Source organism: Capra hircus, chromosome 1 (genome assembly GCF_001704415.2).
Source record: "Capra hircus breed San Clemente chromosome 1, ASM170441v1, whole genome shotgun sequence".
NCBI classification, from domain to species: domain Eukaryota; kingdom Metazoa; phylum Chordata; class Mammalia; order Artiodactyla; family Bovidae; genus Capra; species Capra hircus.
In genome coordinates, this window is record NC_030808.1 from 112,167,554 (window position 1) to 112,191,199 (window position 23,646).

The window sequence follows — 23,646 nt, forward strand, 5'->3', positions numbered from 1 at the left end:
CGCGGCTTTCACAAAGGGAAGGACAGAGCTTAGCGACTGAACAACATATGTATGCTGAGCCCCTTCATTGTTCCCCTGAAACTATTACAATTATAGCCCACTGTTAATGGGCTGTACTCCAATATAAAATTAAAAGTTAAAAATAAATAAGTAAATAATGGGCCACATGACTTAAATACTAAGAATCAAGACACAAACAAGGAATTTCAAGTTTATTTGTTTCTTAAAAGATCTTCACTTGTTCTGTTGAGAATACTCAGTCAAAGGAAGCTCACTATTACGTATGAGTTTCAGTATCTGCCTGAGTGCAGAAGATAGAGGGTTAAGTTTAAATTATGTAGTTTAGTTTTGTTGGGTTTTTGGTTTTTACCTCTTTATATGCTCCAGTGCACTCATAGTAGTCTCTGGAAGGCAGGCCAAGTTGAGGTTGGTCAATCTATAAAAAATGTTCAAAGAAGAAAATATTCAGTTGACAAATTATGAGCATGCCTACCTATGTGTAAGCAAGATCTTAATGCTCTCGCTCTATATAACAAGATAACACTGAATGAATATACAATTAAGAAATGGTTTCCATAATACTTCTCAGTGTTAAACTGATGGGTAGGTGAGACAATCTGGAAGATCATATTACAGATATTTGAGAGAAACCAGGGAAATCTTAAACCCACAAAAACCATATGGGGAAGGAGTTTAATGTATAACAACGGGAGAGATAAACAAATACACATTAGAATCTAGGGCTGGAGAATTTTATACTTTTATAGGACATTTCAGGTCCCTGAGTTTCTAATATACTCCCTTGCTGGATGTTTTCTTCTGCCCCTACCCTTAACTGTAATGGAAAAAAATAAATAAAGAAATAAAAGGTAGAAAACCTCTATGGTGACTCAAGAAATTCTAAACTAGTAGAAATCTTGCCAGATTTTTTTGAGACTCTCTACCCTAAGAGGGGGCTTCCTTGGTAGCTCAGTTGGTAAAGAATCTGGCTGCAATGCAGGAGATCGGGGTTCAATCCCTGGGTCGGGAAGATTCCATGGAGAAGGGAATGTGTTAGTATTCTTGCCTGGAGAATCCCTACAGAAGAGGAGCCTGGTGAGTTATAATCCATGAGATGACAAAGAGTCGGACATGACTGACCAACAAACACACACACACAACACCCTAAGAGGACAGAGGAGACTCCTCTTCAGTTCTCTTCAGAGCTGCCCCACTCAGGACATCAGCAGAACCAGCTGCCAGCTGAGCATATGAAAGAGGTAACCTATCTCTGCTCCAGCACGTCCACTCCACCCCGGATACCTCACGAAAGCTCCTAGACATCCTCACAGCTCTATGAGATTCCCTCCTACATGCTGCACGGTAAGTGGGTAAAGTAAACTAGAGCATTTATGGGTGGAAGTGAGAATCCTAGCAGTGTAAAGAAACAGGGCAATATAAAAGAAACAGAACCCAGAAGACTGGCGGGGAAAGAACCAGAAGACATCCCCACAGGAGGGGTCCTGTTCCTTCTCTAACCTTCTGAGCCTCCTTAGCAACCCTCATATGGTGATCAAGCAGGATGCTGGCATTCCACAGCCAAAGGAGAGACTCTAGGAAGGCAGAAAGGATCCACTGCAGACGAGTCAGGTTCAATTGTTTTCATGGTTTTAATAAAAATGACCATAAGGATTTACATAACTGTGATACACATAAGCTTCTGTGACCTGTAACTTTTGGTAGTTTCTTTTACAGGAGACTAAAGAAAAGCTCTGTAAATGTTTTACTCCATTCCAAACATACTTATTAAGTACTGATCTCATCTTAGGCAATGTCTTAGGTTAACCTAAATGAATGGTTTATACTCTAACAAAAATCAAATAAAGCCCTTTAAAAAGAATGACATTTTGCTTACTTTAACTGGGAAAAAAAGTACAGATGTAGCAAGCATCAAAATTATGTTCAAAATCCCATTTTTATGATCTTGTTGGAGTCAATTAGGAATTCTGATTTCTAACCTGTATTACTTATATAGACTAGACCATGCTCCTTTCATGAACATACAGAGAAATCAAGTGCTTTTTCTAAATTGTTGTTGTTTAGTCACTAAGTTGTGTCCAACTCTTTGTGACTCCGTGGACTGTAGCCCACCAGGCTCCTCTGCCCCTGGGATTCCCCAAGCCAAGAATACTGGAGTGGACTGCCATGCCCTCCTCCAGGGGATCTTCCTGCCCCAGGGATCAAACTTAAGTCTCCTGTATTGGCAGGTGGGTTCTTTACCACTGAGCCACCAGGGAAGCCCCTTTTCTAAACAGGAGAGACCTAAAGTCTTTCATTTCTTATCATTTATTTTTATAAAGGGAGAACTGTCTAAACAAAGATAGCAGAAAGGAGAGTTGAATGTCTAAAACACAGCATCAAGAAAACAGTTTCAAAATTGGAAATCCAGGTATCTGTCCTTGAATTTATTACCACTTTGTTCCTACAATTCAAATAAAAATAAGCCTTATTTCAAAATATCAATAACAACAATGCATGTGAATGTTTTGTCACAATTTAAAGATAACTCTGGTTGTTGGCCATACAAACTTACATGAATTATATGATTGGTAGAGTTTTTATCATCAGTGCCAACAAAAAAATTAATAATGACTTTTTTTCCATATTTAGAATTCAGTTGTGCAATAGATTTCTCAGCTGTCCAAGAAGAACCTAAAGAAAGAAAGGTGAAGTATATGATTAGATGTTTATTGCATTAATATGATACTACAGTATAATAATAACAGATTTTATACAGAAATAATTTTTTTTAAAGGGAAGACTGTCTTACCATATTTTTGCTCCCAGTTTTCTAGCGCCACTGGCCAATCATATATATCTGGCAACAGTCTGAGCAGAGGTTCTCCGCCTCTGCTCTCAATAGCAGCTTTAAAAAATAATGAATATAAATATATTATGAAGTCTATACATATTTTGGCATACTCCTAGTAAAATAAAATAAAGAGCACTTACTTTCATTTATACAAGATCTATATAACATTTTTGCTTTCTGCACTGCTATTATATCTTCAGTTTTGGGTTCCTGAAGGACATCTGAAATGGAGTGTTGGTAAAACACATCAGTATAATTGTTCATTTACAGCTCTAAAGATATTTTCAATGCAAGTTTGGTTAAAAAAAAAAACACACACACACAGCAACTTGTATGTGTTCATACCTCTCCCATTCCAAGAGAGGGAGATGGCAACTCCTGGAATGGGAGAGGGAGTTGCCATCTTATGAGATCATTATTCCTGGTAGAGAAGGAGGAGTTACTTTCATTAGCCAACTTAAACGAAAGTCTTTTTGACTAGATTATTAGTTTCTGGTGAGCAGTGATATGTACTGCTCTGCCGTACAGAAGTTACTTTTTCTGATATTGAGATTAAAAAGAAAACAAATTTGTTTTAGAATTTTGAATTTAATATGATAGTCTTCTTGATGGTTGGAGGGTAATTATTTTTGTGTGATCATACTGTTCATGCTCCAAATGAAATGTTCTACTTGCTTGGATATTAAAAAATGGTAAAAAAAAAAAAAAAAAGTTTTTATTTTTACAAAGTAACTTCTAAACGAGAACACAGAATGAAGGATAACAAAGGACTAGACACAACTTCCTCAACTTCCCAGGGAGAATGTCTTGATTATATCTGGGTTAGAACAGATATACCTAGTCTGGGAAGGCAAATCTTGGTAATATCTTATAGCAACTTCAACACAGGGCCAGGGTAGAAAGAACATGCATGTCCTGTTTAGCAGAAATCATTTAATTTCTCCTGTAAAATGCATAAAGATGCCACCTTCATGGATAATACAGCATTTATCATGTTATATGCAAATGAAAGCAGGAATGCTGAAATGCCAACATATTCATTTTAGTGTCTTCCATCCTTAGAGTGACTCAGCAATGGTCCACAAAACTTGGAGGGATTATCAACTTTTATTTTGTGTGACACTCCCTGTAATGGCTTTTACACTCCCAAGTAAAATCTTGAAAATGGATGTTATTAGTTGCTAAGTTGTGCCTGACTCTTTTGTGACCCCATAGACTATGGCCCACCAGGCTCTTCTGTCCATGGGATTTCCCAGGCAAGAATAATGGAGTGGGCTGCCATTTCCTTCTTCAGGGGATCTTCCCGACCCCGGGGGACCGAACCCACATCTCCTGCACTGACAGGCAGATTCTCTACCACTGAGCCACCTGGGAAGGCCTTAAAATGGATATATTAAGACAGAAATCTTTGATACATAAACTTAAACTTCACTAACCTTTCAAAACAACTTCTAATTCATCTCTTAATATGTCAAAGTTACTGTAACGAGAGCTGGTCTCAGGAATGACGTTACGTTTCAACCAGCCTCCGCAAGCATATTTGAAAAAGTCCGCACAAGGCTCAACAGTGGCATCCATGTTCTGGATCAGTCGAGCGGCTGAAAGACCAGAGAAGGGATGAGATACAGTGAAGGGTTTGTTTCATAAGTAGTTTGGAAGGGGAAAAAAAGAGACACGTTACTTCTTTATGATCAAGTCAACTGGACTGATGCTCTACTTACTTGTGGAACTGTGGACTTAGGTTGAGTGATGAATATTACCTGTGTATACTCCTTCTTCCTTTTCTATAGTTGGTTGGTTTTATTCTTGAGAGGTCTGGGTCCTCCTATCCTGCATCTTATCTCTTTCTTTAAATAACCAAGTGTCTTGCTAGTTTCTACCCCAGATGAAAGAAAGAATGCAGGCCTGCCTTAGCCGCCCTGGGCCTGGAGTCACTCTGCACTCTGATAACTTTGGCTGCTGACTTTGTTCTTCAAGGTGCTGTGACCTTTGACCATCTACGAGGCTCTAAGGCATGTGGGATTGTTAATGAATTTTATTGTTTCAGTAAAAATCTGAAGCTATAGTTAATACTTCTTAGACTCTGTCTACAATATTTCTGCAGTTCATACTGGATATCCAATTTGCATTTGTTTATGTAGAGTCTGACATTATAAAATTAGCTGTAAGCTTCTTAGTTTTTCTTTCATCCATGATTTTATCTTTGAGAATTATGATAAAAAAACAAATCAACCAATGTTGAGCATTTACAATGTGCAAAACACTGACTGTGTCTCAATAAAGAGATGTATGAAGAGAAAAATATTATATTATGTACAGGACTCCTGTGCTCACAATTTCTACACCTGAAATAGTGAGAAAACCCTACCATTGCCCACATTCTTTCTCATACAAGTTGAACTGTTTTGCAAGGAAAACAAAAGAGCAATTGAGAATTCATCTGCATCAAGAAAGTATAAGTTCTCAAGTGAGCTTTTGAAAATACTTTGCCTTCTGAATAAATTAATTAATTAAACACTTTTAAAGAACTGCTGAGCTGTGTGGATTTTTCCAGCTTGGAATAGTAAATCTGTCTTCCAGCTGAGCCTCGAGCCCCTGCTTCTGACCCTTTCTGGACACATTTGCCTGGCTGTCATCTCAGTCTCCATCTCTTTAAGACTAAACTCTCTGGGTCGCCTCCAAACCAGTCCTATCTGGATGTTTGTACTTTCGCAAGCTGAACAATTGTTATCACAGCCTCCCAGGTTTGAAATCTTGTGTAGAATTCTGTGTTTTATGCTCTCTCTTGGGCTATCAGTAACTCTTTAGCCTTTTGCCTATGCTCTAGACAATCAATGTCGACCTAGTTTACATCTTCATCCCTTTTGACTAGACATCACCCAACTACTCCTCTTGCCTTCATTGTACTATCTCTCTACTTCTATACATATGTTGCATATCTTTCACAAGTCAAACTTCCCCAAAGAGCCTTTTGCTCTAGCTACTCCCTTGCTCAAAACTGTCAGTGGCTTGACACTGCCCAGGTTAAATTATGAACTCTTGAACTTGGCTAATCAAAAGTCTCTACCTTCTCTCTATTTTCCCTCTCTATGTGAAGTCGCTCAGTCGTATCCGACTCTTTGCAACCCCATGGACTGAAGCCTATCAGGCTCCTCCATCCATGGGATTTTCCAGGCAAGAGTGCTGGAGTGGATTGCCATTTCCTTCTCCAGGGGATCTCCCCGAGCCAGGAATCGAACCTGGGTCTCCCGCATTGCAGGTAAACGCTTTACCGTCTGAGCCACCAGGGAAACCCTTTTTCCTCTCTGGGTTTTCACAAAAACACAGTACTTTGGCCAGGTGGGTTTTGCCGCATGGACCACAAACACTCCTGTGCTTCTCTACCCTGCATCTTTGTTTCTCTCCTCCTCACTCCACCCTTGTTTAAAAAAACATTTTTATTGGAGTACAGTTCCTTTGTAGTGTTGTGTTAGTTTCTCCTGTACAGCAAAGTGAATCAGCTATACATAAATATATATTCCCTCTTTGTCACCACAGAGCAACGTGCCATCCAGTAGGTTCCTGTTAGTTATTTATTTTATACACAGTAGCATAAACATGTCAATCCCAATCTCCCAGTTCATCCCACCTTCTCTTTCCTCGCCTTGGTATCCGTATGTGTGTGTCTTTATTTCTGCTTTGCAAATAGGTTCATCTGTACCATTTTCCTAGATTCCACATATATGTGTTAATATACTATTTTTTTTCCTCCTTCTGACTTACTTCCCACCATATGACATGCTCAAGGTCTACTCATGTCTCTGTAAATGGCACAATTTCGTTCCTTTTTATGGCTGAGTAGAAACTTGACCCTTTTAACTTCTCCCATTCTTTCCAAATTCTACCCACTACTCAAGGTTCAGCTTCTGTCCCATCTCTTCCAAACCATAGGGAAAATTTCTTTCTCTGAACTCCTGGGAGGTCACTGTCTCACTCAGTCTTAAATGCTCTAGATTAGGCTATTTTGAATTTTTTGAATTTCTCATGTGAATACCTGCTGAGTCTTCCTAACCATTCTGTTGATGAACTCAACCTCTTTGTATTCCTGTCACCTGGAATGTTCAGTAAAATGCGTTGTTTGTATGATGACATTACTGAATCATCAATGAGTCCCTTAACTTGTTCCTCCTACACATCTCCTTCCCCAGTTCCTGCAGGTCAGACCAGTTCTCATTTCACAGCCTCCAGAGTCAATCCCATACTTCCAGTTCCCACAGTTTCCATTCTTTCTTGGCCCTTCCTCTCTAAGGCTCTATTCATGTCCTTTCACCAAAGTATGGCCCCAGGCCTCTCCCCATGCCATCCATCCCACGTGTCAAATGGATTCACACTATCCTAGCATTTCAGTATGAGATTTTCCACTCCAAACTATTCAATATTCCACTACAAAGTATTCAATCCTCTCGCATTCATAATAAAATCCAGATTCATAGCATAATCTAACCTTAATATACCTAGTGAAGCTTCTCTCACCACTTTCTTACATGAGCCATCTGCCCCAATTAAATGAATGTATCCATTTTAGGCTATGAAACATCTTACATTTCTCCATTCCTGTAACTTTGACTATGTTGGCTCAACCCTTGTCAAAATATCCTTTTTTACTTTTTCACATTCAGAAATTTTAGGCTCGTTCAAGGCCCAGTTCAAATCCTTTTTCTTCATGAAGGACGGTCCCTACAAAGCCCATACTGGCTGACATCCATTTTTCTGTTGGAAAATCCATTGCCTCTTCACCTGGATTGTGGTTCCCGTAAAGCTAGAGATGCAATTTCCAGTTTTCTCTCAGAGCCTAACATTGTGCTTGATCAAGACTTGTCAGTAAAAATTCTAACTTGAAACTTCGGTAAAGATTAAGAAATAGATCCTAAAAAGGAGAAAATGAAAATCTCTTAAACTTTTAAGTTAATGAAGATAGGATGACAGGGGAAATAAAAATAAAGACCTTAAATAATAGAAGATTATTATGTAAAGTGAAAAGCCAGAAAGCTGGAACCTGAAAGGACTACTATCTGAAGACATTCTCAGCACACATTTTTTAGCAATTTATACAACTCCTGTCTTTCAGCATACTTTAAAAAATGTAAGCTGAATGTTGTAAAGGCAACCACCATTTGAAAGTACTTCTACTTTCTTCTATTCTCTAGATGGCTTCTATCCTAACACCACAAAGAGCCATAGACTCCTAGTTAGGAGGGCATCATGCTCAGAGGTTAAAACGTCTGCCTCCAATGTGGGAGACCTGGGTTCGATCCCTGGGTCGGGAAGTTCCCCTGGAGAAGGAAATGGTAACCCACTCCAGTATTCTTGCCTGGAGAATCCCAGGGATGGAGGAGCCTGGTAGCCTACAGTCCACGGGGTCGCAAAGAGTCGGACACGACTGAGCGACTTCACTTTCACTTTCCTTCAGGAGGGCATCGAACACATACTGACCCACCGTGAATGAAAAGCAGGAGCAGTGGCTGAAGTTCCACATTCATGAGCGCAAATGAGCACAAATACATGCCACGTTCACACAGTCTCACCTCCCACAACGAAAAAGACGATCCTTCCCATCTTAGGCTGAATTCCTCACTTGATACCCAGTGAAACTACTTACGTCTGGACAACAAAGCAAAGAAGCAGCATTCAAGCAATTTGTGAGGTATGTGCAGACGAGAGAGAGAGAGAGAGAGAGAGAGAGAGAGAGAGAGAGAGAGCAAGAGCGAGAGCGAGAGCGAGCACACCTCTGCCAACCATTTCTGTGCCACTTTTAAAGTTTCCCTTTGACCAGAGAGCTCATCAGAGCACAGGAGCTTCCAATCACATCAAAGAAAGTTCTGTTCTGATGAATATTTTGGGGCCATGGGCCAAGGCAAGTCATGGGCTAGCACTTTCATGCTGGGGCTTTGATCAACCTTCCTTTAATCTCTTATTGTGGGTTTTGATTCCGTTTTGCACCTTATCCTCTGGACCTCCTCTGTGCTGGCTTTCCTTTGAAGTCAGCAGTAGACTCACGGGTAGGAGGGCCATAGGAAACAGACCCACCACTGTCAAACTGATTGTAATTGTTTTTATACTTTGCGCTTTGTTTTGAATTACTCAACCTCTCCAGGAAGCCACACCTGGGGCTCTTCAGATGTTTCCTAATCTGTGAGTTTCTGACTTCTGAGTAAACAAATGTGGTTTAAAAACAAACAAAATTATTTTGCTTTCATAAACAGGCACAAAAATGATGTAGCAAATGCCTATGTATTGACATGAAATGATGTTGACCAGATGTTTATAAAGGTGAAAAAATGTGTATATTATGATTTTTTGAAAATCTGCATAAAAACAGAGACAGTCTAAAAGGTCTTTACAACAATTATATCCCGGTAGAGGGATTATGAGTGTGTTTAATTTTGTGTTATTTGCTTATCTCTATTTTCCAATTTGTATTAGATGAACATGCTTTGCTTTTACAATAAGAAAAGAGTTTATTTTTAATTTAAGAAAATAGTCACACAAAGACAAGAAAAGTAATCTTTTATTAATAATGAGCTTATTTCTCATGAATGACAATTCTGAATGTTCTAGGCTGATAATAAATGGCACACTGTTTTTTTCTCCAACTAATCTTTTTGTAACATTTGCCCAACTTATTTGACCATAGGAATTTAAAAACAAGCTCAACTACCATCTGGGACATTATTAATTGCTGTATTCATTACCGGGGTCTATCATATGGGTATGGATTAAAAGATGCTACATAAGCTGAGAAAATGTTTAGAGTTCTTAAATCAGTCAAACTTGCTCTGAATCCCTGAGCTTCCCCACTTTCTAGTTGTAAAAGAATAAGTAGTTCCTGGATGTCCCTGGTAGTCCAGTGGTTAAGAATCTGCCTTCCATTTAAGAAAAAAAAAAAAGAATCTGCCTTCCAACGCAGGGGACACAGGTTTGACCTCTAGTCAGGGAAGTAAGATCCCACATGCTGCAAAGCAACTCAGCCTGCACTCAGACACCACAACTACTGAAGCCCACATTCTGTGAGCTTGTGGGTCATGTGGTCCACAGCTAGAGAAAGCCTGTGCACCACAAGAAAGACCCAGGGCAGCCAAAAAGAAAACCAGCCAAAAAAGTAGCTTCCCCGAGATCCAGAAGCTAGTAAGTAAAGGAGACCCAGAACTTACACTTGGGTGTGTGCGGCTCCCCACTCACACTCTCCCCTCCACACTCCGGCCATAGCCGGAGTGTGTGAGAAGCAGTGAGTGTGCGCCATCCCTCTCTCCTCCTCCACTTCTTCCCAATTACCCTTTATTCTCTCCTTGCCCTGCCCTCTTTTTCACCTCCTCTCCTCCCCTCAATGTTGAGCTTATCACCAGAAACTAGCGCAGAGTCCAAGAAAGGAGAAGGCATCAGAATTTGGAGTCTGTAGGGGCCAGGAAGAAGGACAGGGAAAGAAACAGATGAATTCTTCACAGAGGAACAAGCAGACAGAGGCACACCCAGGAGAGCTCTTCTTGAGGCAGACACGTAGCAAGGTTCTTGCCTAACCCTCCTCTAGATAGAACAGGATGGATGATGGAGAGAGATTTTCCATGATATATTTTACAGCAACAACTTTCAACTCTGTTTAACCATGTGAATCACCTTAGGAGCCTTTTAAACATAAAGATGCAAAGTATAGATCCCTGATCAATCAAAACCTTTGAGGTGGTTCCAGCATCTTTTAATGCTTCCTGAATGATTCTAATGTCCATCCAAGGGAAGAACTACCAGATTAAACAATAGAGAAACATGGAAAATGAAAACAAGAGAACTCAGTATCAGCAAGTAAAGACAGTACTATGCTTAGATGTGTGTGTGTGTGCTCAGTTGTGTCCAACGTTTTGCGACCTGACTGACCCATGGACTCTAGCCTGTCAGGCTCTGCTGTCAATGAAACTTTCAAGGGAAGGATCCTGGAGTGGGTTGCCCTTTCCTACTCCAGGCATACCTGGATGGATCAGGCCTATTCCTTTTCGCCTTTCCAGCCTATAAGTGGTGTGAATGGCCTCGTGTCATGACAACCCATATTTCTGAGTGCACTGATCCTTTCCGAGTCCCTGGCACAGTATGGAAGGTAACCACACACGTGTCTTCTGTACAGGCCCACTCTCCTTAGGCTTCCAATATACTGGCTTTGCCTCCACAACCTTCTTTCCTGGATCCCATCCACAACCTCTGGTGCAGGGAACATGCTCTCTTCCATCAGTCACTGTCTTAGAGGAGTCCCAAGAGGGCTTATGGTCCCTCCAGGTGAGGAGCTCTCTTGATTTTATCTCCATGCCTTCCTCTACCAAGAACCACAAGGACCAGTGAGCCTGGTTTGGGGGGAGAGCCACAATAGCAAAAACTGACTGCATACAGAATCACTTCTCCGATGGGAAAGGTTTTCTCCAACAGACATTTGTGTTGAGCTTGACTTTTTATTCCTCTGAGATGAGTTCTATTTATCTCGGGAGGAGCCTGGCCCTCTCAGCAAACAGACCCAAGACACAACCACTCCACTAGTTATCAGACAAGATTAGGCATGGTGGAATTCCAGCTTCACTAGAAACCAGCTACTGGTCTACCTCAAGAAGAGGTAATCCATGGTCTGCCTTTGAATGCCAATAGCTTCCAATATCTTAGGATCCCCCTATTTTATCTGTATGACATGCTTTCAAATAACATCAATGGTTTGCTGACTGAAAATGGAATTTGGGGCAATATCAAAAGAAAGATTTCTAAATGTATACATGTACATTCCATAGAGGCCAGTTTTCTGGTCCTGTGTGTATGAATGTGTTTGTGTATTTTAAAGAACTTCTGCAGGTGTCAAGTGCTCCTAGGAAGACTCTCAGGAAAATAATGTAATCTGAAATAGATGATTGCCACTGGATAGCAAGAAGCTTTGTGTTGTGGCACTTTGTTGTAAGTTTAATTTTCTTTAATGTTGATCCTTACTTAGTAGATCACTGATACATTCCCGTGCAAATGAATTAACAGGAATTATGAATAGGGTTCAGACTTAAACTGAAGAAAGTAGGGAAAACCACTAAAGCATTCAGGTATGACCTAAATCAAATCCCTTATTGATTATACAGTGGAAGTGAGAAATAGATTCAAGGGATTAGATCTGTTAGGCAGAGTGCCTGGTGAACTATGGACGGAGGTTCGTGACATTGTGCAGGAGGCAGTGATCAAACCATCCCCAAGAAAAAGAAATGCAAAAAGGCAAAATGGTGGTCTGAGGAGGCCTTACAAATAGCTGTGAAAAGAAGAGAAGCTAAAGGCAATGGAGAAAAGGAACGATATACCCAATTGAATGCAGAGTTCCAAAGAATAGCAAGGAGAGATAAGAAAGCCTTCCTCGGTGATCAGTGCAAAGAAATATAGAAAAACAATAGAATGGGAAAGACTAGAGATCTCTTCAAGAGAATTAGAGATACCAAGAGAATACTTCATGCAAAGATGGGCACAATAAAGGACAGAAATGGTATGGACCTAAGAGAAGCAGAAGATATTAAGAAGAAATGGCAAGAATACACAGAAGAACTATACAAAAAAGATCTTCATGACCCAGATAATCACAATGGTATGATCACTCACCTAGAGTCAGACATCCTGGAATGAGAAGTCAAGTGGGCCTTAGGGAGCATCACTATGATCAAAGCTAGTGGAGGTGATGGAATTCCAGTTGAGTATTTCAAATTCTAAAAGATGATGCTGTGAAAGTGCTGCACTCAATATGCCAGCAAATTTGGAAAACTCAGCAGTGGCTGAAGGACTGGAAAAGGTCAGTTTTCATTCCAATCCCAAAGAAAGGCAATGCCAAAGAATGCTCAAACTACCACACAATTGCACTCATCTCAGTCAGTTCAGTTCAATCGCTCAGTCGTGTCTGACTCTTTGTGACCCTATGGACTGCAGCCCACCAGGCCTCCCTGTCCATCACCAACTCCCAGGGTTTACCCAAACTCATGTCCATCAGGTCGGTGATGCCATCCAACCATCTCATCCCTCTGTCGTCCCTTTCTCCTCCCACCTTCAATCTTTCCCACCATCAGAGTCTTTTCCAATAAGTCAGTTCTTTGCATCAGGTGGCCAAAGTATTGGAGGTTCAGCTTCCAAATCAGTCTTTCCAATGAACACCCAGGACTGATCTCCTTTAGGATGGACTGGTTGGATCTCCTTGCAGTCCAAGGGACTCTCAAAAGTCTTCTTCAGCATCACAGTTCAAAAGCATCATTTCTTCAGCGCTCAGCTTTCTTTATCGTCCAACTCTCACATCCATACTTGACTACTGAAAAAACAATAGCCTTGACTGGACAGACCTTTGTTGACAAAGTAATGTCTCTGCTTTTTAATATGCTGTCTAGGTTGGTCATAGCTTTTCTTCAAAGGAGTAAGCATCTTTTAATTTCATGGCTGCAATCACCATCTGCAGTGATTTTGGAGCCCCCCAAAATAAAGTCTGCCACTATTTGACTGTTTCCCCATCTATTTCCCTTGAAGTGATGGGACCAGATGCCATGATCTTCGTTTTCTGAATGTTGAGCTTTAAGCCAACTTTTTTATTCTCCTCTTTCACTTTCATCAAGAGGCTCTTTAGCTATTCTTTACTTTCTGCCATAAGGGTGGTGTCATCTGCATATCTGAGGTTATTGATATTTCTCCTGACAATCTTGATTCCAGCTTGTGCTTCTTCCAGCCCAACGTTTCTCATGATGTACTCTGCATATAAGTTAAATAAGCAGTGTGACAATATACAGCCTTGACATACTCCTTTTCCTATTTGGAACAAGTCTGTTGTTCCATGTTCAGTTCTAACTATTGCTTCCTGACCTGCATACAGATTTCTCAAGAGGAAGGTCAGGTGGTCTGGTATTCCCATCTCCTTCAGAATTTTCCAGAGTTTGTTGTGATCCACGCAAAGGCTTTGGCATAATCAATAAAGCAGAAATAGATGTTTTCTTGGAACTCTCTTGCTTTTTTGATGATCCAGCGGATTTTGGCAATTTGAACTCTGGTTCCTCTGCCTTTTCTAAAACCAGCTTGAACATCTGGAAGTTCACGGTTCCTACATGCTAGTAAAGTAATGCTCAAAATTCTCCAAGCCAGGCTTCAACAGTATGTGAACCATACTGTTCCAAACAGTGTTCCAAGTAGACTAGTTCCAAATAGGGAAAGGAGTATGTCAAGGGTGTATATTGTCACACTGCTTATTTAACTTATATGCAGAGTACATCATGAGAAATGCTGGGCTGGAGGAAGCACAAGCCAGAATCAGGATTGCCAGGAGAAATATCAATAACCTCAGATATGCAGATGACATCACCCTTATGGCAGAAAGTGAAGAAGAACTAAAGAGCCTCTTGATGAAAGTGAAAGAGGAGAGTGAAAAAGTTGGCTTAAAGCTCAACATTCACAAAACTATGATCATGGTATCTGGTCCTATCACTTCATGGCAAATAGATGGAGAAACAGTGGCAGACTATTTTTGGGGGTTCCAAAATCACTGCAGATGGTGACTGCAGCCATGAAATTAAAAGACGCTTGCTCTTTGGAAGAAAGTTATAACCAACCTAGACAGCATATTCAAAAGCAGAGACATTACTTTGCCAACAAAGGTCCGTTTAGTCAAACCTATGGTTTTTCCATAGCTTTGTGAGAGTTGGACTATAAAGAAAGCTGAGCACTGAAGAAATGATGCTTTTGACCTGTGGTGTTGGAGAAGACTTTTGAGGGTCCCCTGGACTGCAAGGAGATCCAACCAATCCATCCTAAAGGAGATCAGTCCTGAATATTCATTGGAAGGACTGATGCTGAAGCTAAAACTCTAATATTTTGGCCACCTGATGCGAAGAACTGACTCATTGGAAAAGACCTTGATGCTGGGAAAGATTGAAGGCAGGAGGAGAAGGGGAAGACAGAGGATGAGATGGTTGGATGGCATCACCGACTTGATGGACATGAGTTTGGGTAAACCCTGGGAGTTGGTGATGGACAGGGAGGCCTGGTGTGCTGCAGTTCATGGGGTCGCAAAGAGTCGGACATGACTGAGCAACTGAACTCAACTGAACTGAACTGATGAATAGGGTGAATTTCTATTATTTGATGGATTTGTTCTAAAGTCAACAGTAACACTGAATTAACAAATATTGATTCTGTATAGCTCAGGAAACTCAGTGCCCTGTGGTGACCTTAACTGGAAGGAAATTGAAAAAAGAGGGGATATATAGCAGATATAGCGATATAGCGGATTCACTTTGCTGTACAGTAGAAACTAACACAAATTGAAAGCAACTATTCTCCAATAAAAATTCATTTAAAAAAATTCTGAAGCACTGACCCTTGGAAAATACAATGTTAAGTTCCTATGAGCCTCTGATCACACAGAATTTTCATCAACTGATCAATACATAACCTTGTTTTATGTGTTCCTGTTTAATTTCTGATTTAATATATACTCATCGATTCATTAACATTGAAGTCAGAGCCAACAGCACTACAACTCATACCTGAGTGAAGCTTATGTATCACATGTCTTTTCTCTGTAAGGCACATCACAGCCTTCTTGCACTTAGGAACACTAGATAGCACTTCAGCACTAGGCCTGGGGACCATTTTAAATAATACAATAATTAACAAACTGTATAAAAAATGTGAAACATGTGGCAGTAAAAAGACCAAGAGAAGGACCCTTGTTTACAATCTCATTGGACATCATCACGGTACACATATGCGGGTGACAGAAATCTTTCAACAATCTATAAATGATCCCGAAAGTGTGAAGATTGATTTGGAGGTTACAAATAAATTTTAGCCAGTAAGCAAATTAGCAAATATAAAATTTGTAAATGACTAGGGTCAACTACACTTTTCTCCATGTTTTTTCTTTCAGGCTTTTAAAAAATATCCAGGAAAATGTGCAAAACAAGCAACTATGTTAAGTGGAAATGGACTTGAATAATTTCTTTCTCAGTTACTATTGTATTATTAAAAAATCCTGGCCACTATGTGTTTTAGTGTTGAACATTTTAAATAGACTAGGCATCTATTTATTTACAACAAATATGAAACATTCCTAGCTTGGTGGCAAATTTTCTTCAGTGACTATTCTTTCCCTGCTTAAATCAGGTTTAAGGAAGCTGTTATGAGCAAAACTGTTTTCAGCTATTCTCTCTCAGTCGGCCTACGCCCTTGGTTTTTTGCTCCCAACCACACGACATTTTCATTTTGGTATCTTAAAAATTACTATAATCATCAGCCTGGTCTATGACCATTTTGGAAGTGTCCAGAAGACATCAGAGAAATGCTGGGCATCTAGGAGCAAACACTCCTGTGAAGACCAGAGGACATTCATTTCTGATTCAACCTCCTAACCTGTCTGCTTTATTAATAGATACCAAGCTTGATGCTCGGGTTTCCCTGGTGGCTCAGTGGTAAAGAACCCACCTGTCAATGCAGGAGACACAAGAGATGCGGGTTCAATCCCTGGGTTGCAAAGATCCCCTGGAGAAGGAAATGGTAACCCACTCCAGTATTCTTGCCTGGGAAATCCCATAGACAGAGGAGCCTGGTGGGCTACAATCCAAAGGCTTGCAAAGAGTCGGACATGACTAAGCAACTAAACAACAAACCACAAAGCTTGCTATTGCTTACTAGGCAATTTTTGACAATTTAAAAATCTCCTTTGACAACATTCTGAAAGTACTGCTGACCTCATTCCCCTGCTGCCACCCTCCTCCCACCATCTCCCAACCAAAATTAAGGCAAAGTCAGAACGTTTTGAAAGAACACAAGGAAAATGCAATGTAATTACAACGGGTCACAAAGGACTCCATTCAGAAGGCAGCAATGTAGAAACTAGAATCTGGGGGACCATTCGTAAAGAGAAAATGACTGAAAATTAGCAAGCACACAGACTAATGCTAATAAAACCAAACAGTTTTCATTATAAATGTTCAGATTCTTGCAAAATCCAACCCTCCTTTTTAAATGAAATCCCTGTTTCAAATGGCTTTTCTGATACCTTGGTTAAAGAAAGGTAAGCAGGTGAGGGAATACCTGATGCTAGATGTAATCAGGATGTAATAAGAACTGCTAATCATTTAGTCAAACACTCCCTGTCAACCACTGGGTGAGTTCAAGCTAAGCCAAAGTCAAATCTTGCACTAGTCCAACTGGTCAGTGCCAAAAGCCACCTCTATACCACTGTTCAGAAACTGTGGATTTACACAAGCAGATTTGAAGAAAGTTTCAAGATAGTGAATTTTCTCTGTAGAGTTGAAACTCCCAGGAAAGGAGATTTACTTTTCGTGTTTTAGCTTGAAGAGTAATCTAGTTTAAAATTATATTTATATACGACATGCATGTGTGCTCAGCCATGTCTGACTCTTTGTGACCCCATCTGGCAATGTAGCCCGCCAGACTCCTCTGTCCAGGCAAGAATACTGGAGTGGGTTGCCATTTCCTCCTTCAGGGGATCTTCTCAACCCAGGGACTGAATTCTGCATATGGCACATCTCCTGCATTGGGAGGCAGATTTTTACCACTGTACCATGTGACCAATTTACCTTGAATGCATAAGCATAAACATACACTCAGAACCACGCCCCCTCAGGAGGCATACCCACATACACACAGACACAAGCTATACATAGTTAACCTGGAATCCATTTGCTATCAGATTTACAGATAAACTCACTGTCACATTTATAGGTAAAATATAAACTATAGGATTTTAATTAAGGTTCAGCCAAAGATGCACAAGTCATAATAACAATAAAAAGTCAGTGTTTGACACGTGTTAGGCACCAGGCACTTACTTCATGCATTTGCTTCTAACTTTAAGTTTGAAGTATGGCAACAATATTTTTGTCCCCACTTTGTGTGCCTGGTCGCTCAGTCACGTCCGACTCTTTGAGACCCCATGGACTGTAGCCCGCCAAGTTCCTCTGTCCATGGGGATTCTCCAGGCAAAATACTGGAGAGGTTTCCCATGCCATCCCCCAGGGGATCTTCCCAATCCAGGGATCAAACTCAGGTCTCCTGCATTGCAGGCAGATTCTTTGCTGTCTGAGCCAACAGAGAAGCCCACTTTAGAGCTATAGTAATTGAGTCCCTACTTTAGAGCTAAAGAAATTTAAGATAAGGAATCTGTATGCGAAGTCACACTGTTGGTAAGTAGCAATGTTGAAGGTTTTAATTATTTTTCTTTCTTACAACATCTTCCCATTGCTCTATAAATAGGACATATAATGTTTATTTTAAGGAAACCTAGGCATTGAATGATTACATGCTTGAAGTTATCAATATGACTTTAGAGAGAGCCTAGGTCTAACTTTAAGCTGATGTCTTTCTACAGAATCATCCTTCCATAACTCCAAATAACACCAGAAAACATTTTGAAAGCTCCACAGAGAGAATCCAAATTAAATTATATAGCAGTCACTGTTTTTTTGATGCCCAATTAAGATTTTAATTGCTTCATAACATGAGTATAGCTACATAAAGTTTTTCACCTCGTTTGACCCTAGACTTTAGAACTTGTATAGATAATTACAGAAATCTCAAGTCTAATGGACCTACAGTAATAATACTTAGTTGGCGTTTCCAAATTAGTGAAATTCTTCAGCCTTATCTTACAGCCAATTTAAATGAATGGCTCATAGCCAAGAGAGGATAGTCAATAATTTTCCAGTAGGGATTCCTTCAAAATTCACAACCCAAAACATCCTGTTAACAAATGGAAGCCCTGAAACTGTGTTACAATGAAGTTAAAGTACCCTAAATCTAAAAATAAATTTTCTTTTTCAAGTCCAATTTGCATTTTAAATCCTAAAAGATTCTCTGCTGTTAAAAAGCTATTAAAGATTATACTGCAATTTAAATACAATATATCACTTAAAATAAGTTATCAAGGCTGCATGTTGATTATAATATTAATGAATAATAATACTCCTCATTTAAGGAAAGATGAAGGTTATGAAAAGGCTATATTGTTCCCTTTGTAACTTTATTAGGTAGATCTCAAACTCTGGACACTGGTGGGTATCTCTAAGGAGAAAGCAATGAGATTACATGGCCATGTTTCTCCCATTTAAAAATTTTGCTATTTTGGATCATGCTGTCAAACAAAGTGATCAGTCCAACTTCAGTGATATGTAATTACTGGGAGTAATTCAAAACATTCTGCCTTTGCATCAATTTTGGATAGAGAGTGGTCCAAGATCACAATAGAAGGATAAACTGGGTCATTGGTGCTTTAGAATGCTGCCTAAAATGAAGTCAAAATCATAAAAACAAAACAAAACTCTAGTGGGCACTATGCCATGGAGTACATAATAACAAATTAGGCATTTAGTGAATACAAGGTAGTGTAAGCTCCATATGTTTATCTTTTTAAAACCTATCTCTCTTCTATTACAGAAGACCCAGAAGATTATGTTAAATCATTTGCCTTCTCCAAAAAAGATTTTTTTCGTTGTGGACCATGAAAAGACTCTGAAATTTTCAACAACTATTTTTGAGTACCCCCAGATGTCTGACACTATTGGGATCTGAATATATGTCATGGTGAATGTGTGTTGTGTGTTAGTCGCTCAGTCGTGCCCGACTCTTTGTGACCCCATGGACTGCAATCCACCAGGTTCCTCTGTCCATGAGATTTTCCAGGCAAGGATACTGGAGTGGGTTGTCATTTCCTTCTCCAAATCCCTGCCCTCACAGAATCTGCAGGGTTTCCTCTGACACAAGACTATTTCTTTCACGATGTACATGAATTCCTATGAAGTAACTATATCTAGAAAGGAAGGGTTGTTATGCTCCACTCTCATTTCCAATTCCCAAACTTATCTAGTATTCAGGTGACAGGTAAAGCTCCTATTTTCTATAACTCAGAGATAAAGAGATACTTGCAGTATGCTTCTATAAATGAGCTTATTTTGGGTGATTGTGCGGACTAACCAGGAGTCTGAATGAGCATACTATGAGTGAAACATATTCCTGGGATAGAGGAATCTTCAAGGATGATGGTCAAAAACCAGCCACACTTAGCCAAACAGAGACATTTAAGAGAAGGTGAGCGCAGGATCTCATTAAAGGAGAGCAGAGATGAGTTATTGAGAAGGGAGAAGCTCTGAGAGAGCTGGTGTTGGAAAAGAAAGGACAGACTAGTGGAGATTTTGGTCATACGAAGCTGGAAATGCTAAAGTAAGTAGGAAATTAGTTACAAAATCTCCCTGAAAGAAGAAAATAGTGGGAGAGAAATACATACAGAAACTGTCTCCTTGTTGACCCAGTTCTACCTTAGGAGGGTAGAATTAACAAGGAAAATTAAACCACCAAGAAGAGAATAATTGACTTTACTGCTAGCAAAAGAGATAGATCAGACGGAAAAGGGCTAAACTCGGGAAATTTGATGCGGAGATACAAAACTAAGAAATCTGATTTCAGTATGTGGAACAGTCAGAATGAGACCACTTCTTTGCTGCTGTATTTATGTATCAGGTGCCCTGAAAACACCTTGCTTAGACAACAGTGGCTTTCTAACCAAGATAAGGAACCTGACAGAATAAATATAAACAAATATAAAATGTAAATAAAATATATAAATATAAAACAAAAAATATTCATATATGCAATCAGTATTTATTGGTGACTTACTATTTGCGATGCACCTTGTTAGCTGCTAGAAACAGACTGATGAGTAAGATAGAAATAGTTATTATAGTGGGGCAAATCTAGACATTGGAGAACTAACTACAAGTATGATGTGAGTTATGGGCAAACATATAGGATGTGTTGGGAGCAAAGGTGGAGAAGGTGATGGCACCCCACTCCAGTACTCTTGCCTGGAAAATCCCATGGACGGAGAGGCCTGGTGGACTGCAGTCCACGGGGTTGCAAAGAGTCGGACACGACTGAGTGACTTCACTTTCACTTTTCACTTTTCATGCATTGGAGAAGGAAATGGCAACCCACTCCAGCGTTCTTGCCTGGAGAATCCCAGGGGCAGGGTGGCCTGGTGGGCTGCCGTCTATGGGGTCGCAGAGTCAGACATGACTGATGCGACGCAGCAGCAGCAGCAGGGAACAAAGGAGTTAGCTAGGCAAAGGTGAAAGAGGGAAGATATTTCATTCATTCATTCATTCATTCATTCAACAGATAGTGGAGTCAGGAACAGAGTTATGGTCCAGGCAGAGAAGGTGAGTGATGGGCTTGACAAAAGAGGCAACTGAAAGAGGACTGGGGTGTAGAGCAGCTCTCTGTGAGTATGGAAAGGTAGGTCATCCTCAGAAGGAAGGATACAGGATGGATAAAGAATGAAGGGCTAGATCCCCAGGGCTTCAAAATCCCCAGGGCAGAGCATCCCTGAAGAGGAGCCCTGCCTCTTCAGTTGGTGGAAAGAGATCTGTGGGAACCAACAAGCAGGGGCTTGGCCTTTGTCACCCTGTCCAGTTTAGGGAAGGGAGTTGATCACGGGAAAGGATTTCCTCTTGCTGAGGTTGCAGGAAATAGCCAGTCTTGTCCTAGAAGTCCTCATCATGTGCATCTAATAGAAATGGGCCTTTTGATCCTCAGCCTATCTGGATGGCTGGTCAGAAAGTTATAAACCATCTTTCAGCACATGCCCTAGCCCAGTCAACTTAGGCTTTCAGGAGCCCTTGCTTGGGCAAGGCCTCCCCATGAATCCAGACAGAGTTCTCATGGATTACAGATATTAAGCTGCTGGTTGACCTCTTCTGTAAGATTTGTACACAAAGGCATCATTTGTATGACTGTATGGACTAGGTTAGAGATGGAGCTTCAGACTATCAATCATGCAATAAGTTACCAGCACGAGATGTGCAGTTTCTAAGAATTAACTCAAGGTATATTTCCAGGTAATCCACAGACTATAAAAGCAATAATAATTACAAGTACACCCTTTACCCACAGCAACGATTCTAATTCCAATACCTTAAACAATGACTAGTCCATAAGAGACACTCCCAAAGAACCCTTCCTTCTTGTCTTCTGTTAGCGAATTATCACCACCTGTTATTTTAAAGCTGTACTTTTACTGTATCAAAATCTTAAGATATTTTGATACTGGCTTCTTTTTTCCTGTTACTACAGTTAAATATGGCTTTTATTGTTCATTTAAACTCAGATAGGCGGTATCTGAAAAATTTTGAACTTTTGACACATAGATTTTCTTGTATTGAAATAAAATAAGACAAAAAATTGATTCCTCCCTCTCTAAATTTTTAAAATTAACAGGCATGATTGGTTGATAGTTGAGAGAAAAGCCAGATCCTTGGCTTTCTGTATCAGCATACAACATCACTGGGCTGTTTCTTCGTCAGCAAATGAAGAAATATTTTCCTTTCATATAAAATGTTGTCATGTACATAAAGTGGGCTCAGATAGAAGTAGTCTGAGCCAATCCTGGGAGACTGAATCCCAGTTTAGATAGACTATGAGGGATCAGCAACAGAGGAAGTTCCTGCCTAATAGCAATGGAAAGAAGCTACCCAGGGACAAGGAGCAGCAGGCAGCTGTGATGAGGGCACTGTAACCAGCAGACCGTGTGCAAAAGGCAATACAGTAGGTGCCAGTCCCAGAAGACAGGGAAGAAAAAGCAGAAACTCAATTTCCAAAACCGGGGGATGAACCAGAAGTAAGATCCCAAGGGACAAGGTAGGAACCCAGTCACTAGAGTGGGGTCAGAGGCAGTTCACCAGGCACAAGACTGACCGGACACGGGAGCCAGATCCAATGACCTTGGCTTAGTAAGTGCCTGGGCCTGGAATGGAGCTGATCCTGCAACAAGGGCCTGCATGGAACTCAGCCAGTTTGTCAGCTTTGCAAATCTTTCCACTTCTTTATTACCATAGTTGTTGAAATATATCATGTTTCATAGCATCTGTAGCTGCTACCTTATATTCTCTTTTAGAGATTCATATTTGCATGGATATGAGTTTAAGGAGACTTTCAAGGTTTCACTTGTACCATTTTTTCTCAACACATTGTCACTTCCTTGCTACAGAATATTATAAGCAGGGCTTAGAAAAACATTCTGTTCAATTAATGACTTTTTAAATATTCCTTTTTTCTTTGATTCACTTATATATAATTAAATTATTTCTCTGAACAAATATAATTTTAATACTTTGCTTCTTGGTTTCTAAGTTAGTGAAATCATTAATTGGTATATATATATGTGTTTGGGGATAATGAATTCATTCTGGCTTCAGAATGGCAAGAGGTATCAGAAACATCTTGATTTCACTCAATTAATTTCATTAAAGCAGAAAATTAAGCCCTTAGATTTAACAAAAACTTTCTTTTCTGGTAGTATTTTAAAATAACTACTAGATCCTCAACCATGTTTTATTATAAGTCTTTAATGACTTGCGAGTTCTTTAAAAAAGAAATTCTCGTGGCATCCAATCCCATCACTTCATGGCAAATAGATGGGTAAACAGTGGAAACTGGCTGACTTTGTTTTTCTGGGCTCCAAAATCACTGCAGATGGTGACTGCAGCAACGAAATTAAAAGACGCTTACTGCTTAGAAGGAACGGTATGACCAACCTAGACAGCATATTAAAAAGCAAAGATATTACTTTGCCAACAAAGGTCCATCTAGTCAAGACTATGGTTTTTCCAGTGGTCATGTATGCATGTGAGAGTTGGACTATAAAGAAAGCTGAGCGTCGAAGAACTGATGCTTTTGAACTGTGGTGTTGGAGAAGACTCTTGAGAATCCCTTGGACTGCA

The 23,646-nt window shown here is 40.1% G+C and overlaps 1 protein-coding gene across 7 annotated transcripts in view; it reads right to left on the bottom strand.

The window, feature by feature from the left end:
* Positions 1-23,646, bottom strand: part of MME (membrane metalloendopeptidase) — a 108,695-nt gene that overhangs the window by 66,076 nt on the left and 18,973 nt on the right. For all 7 annotated transcript variants that reach the window (XM_005675416.3, XM_018048650.1, XM_013965601.2 and 4 more), the window contains 5 exons: positions 4,288-4,449; positions 2,992-3,072; positions 2,810-2,905; positions 2,573-2,691; positions 371-436 (listed from right to left, as the gene is read on the bottom strand). In XM_005675416.3, the coding sequence (XP_005675473.1) occupies positions 371-436; positions 2,573-2,691; positions 2,810-2,905; positions 2,992-3,072; positions 4,288-4,449 (524 nt within the window). The remainder of the gene's footprint in view (positions 1-370; positions 437-2,572; positions 2,692-2,809; positions 2,906-2,991; positions 3,073-4,287; positions 4,450-23,646) is intronic.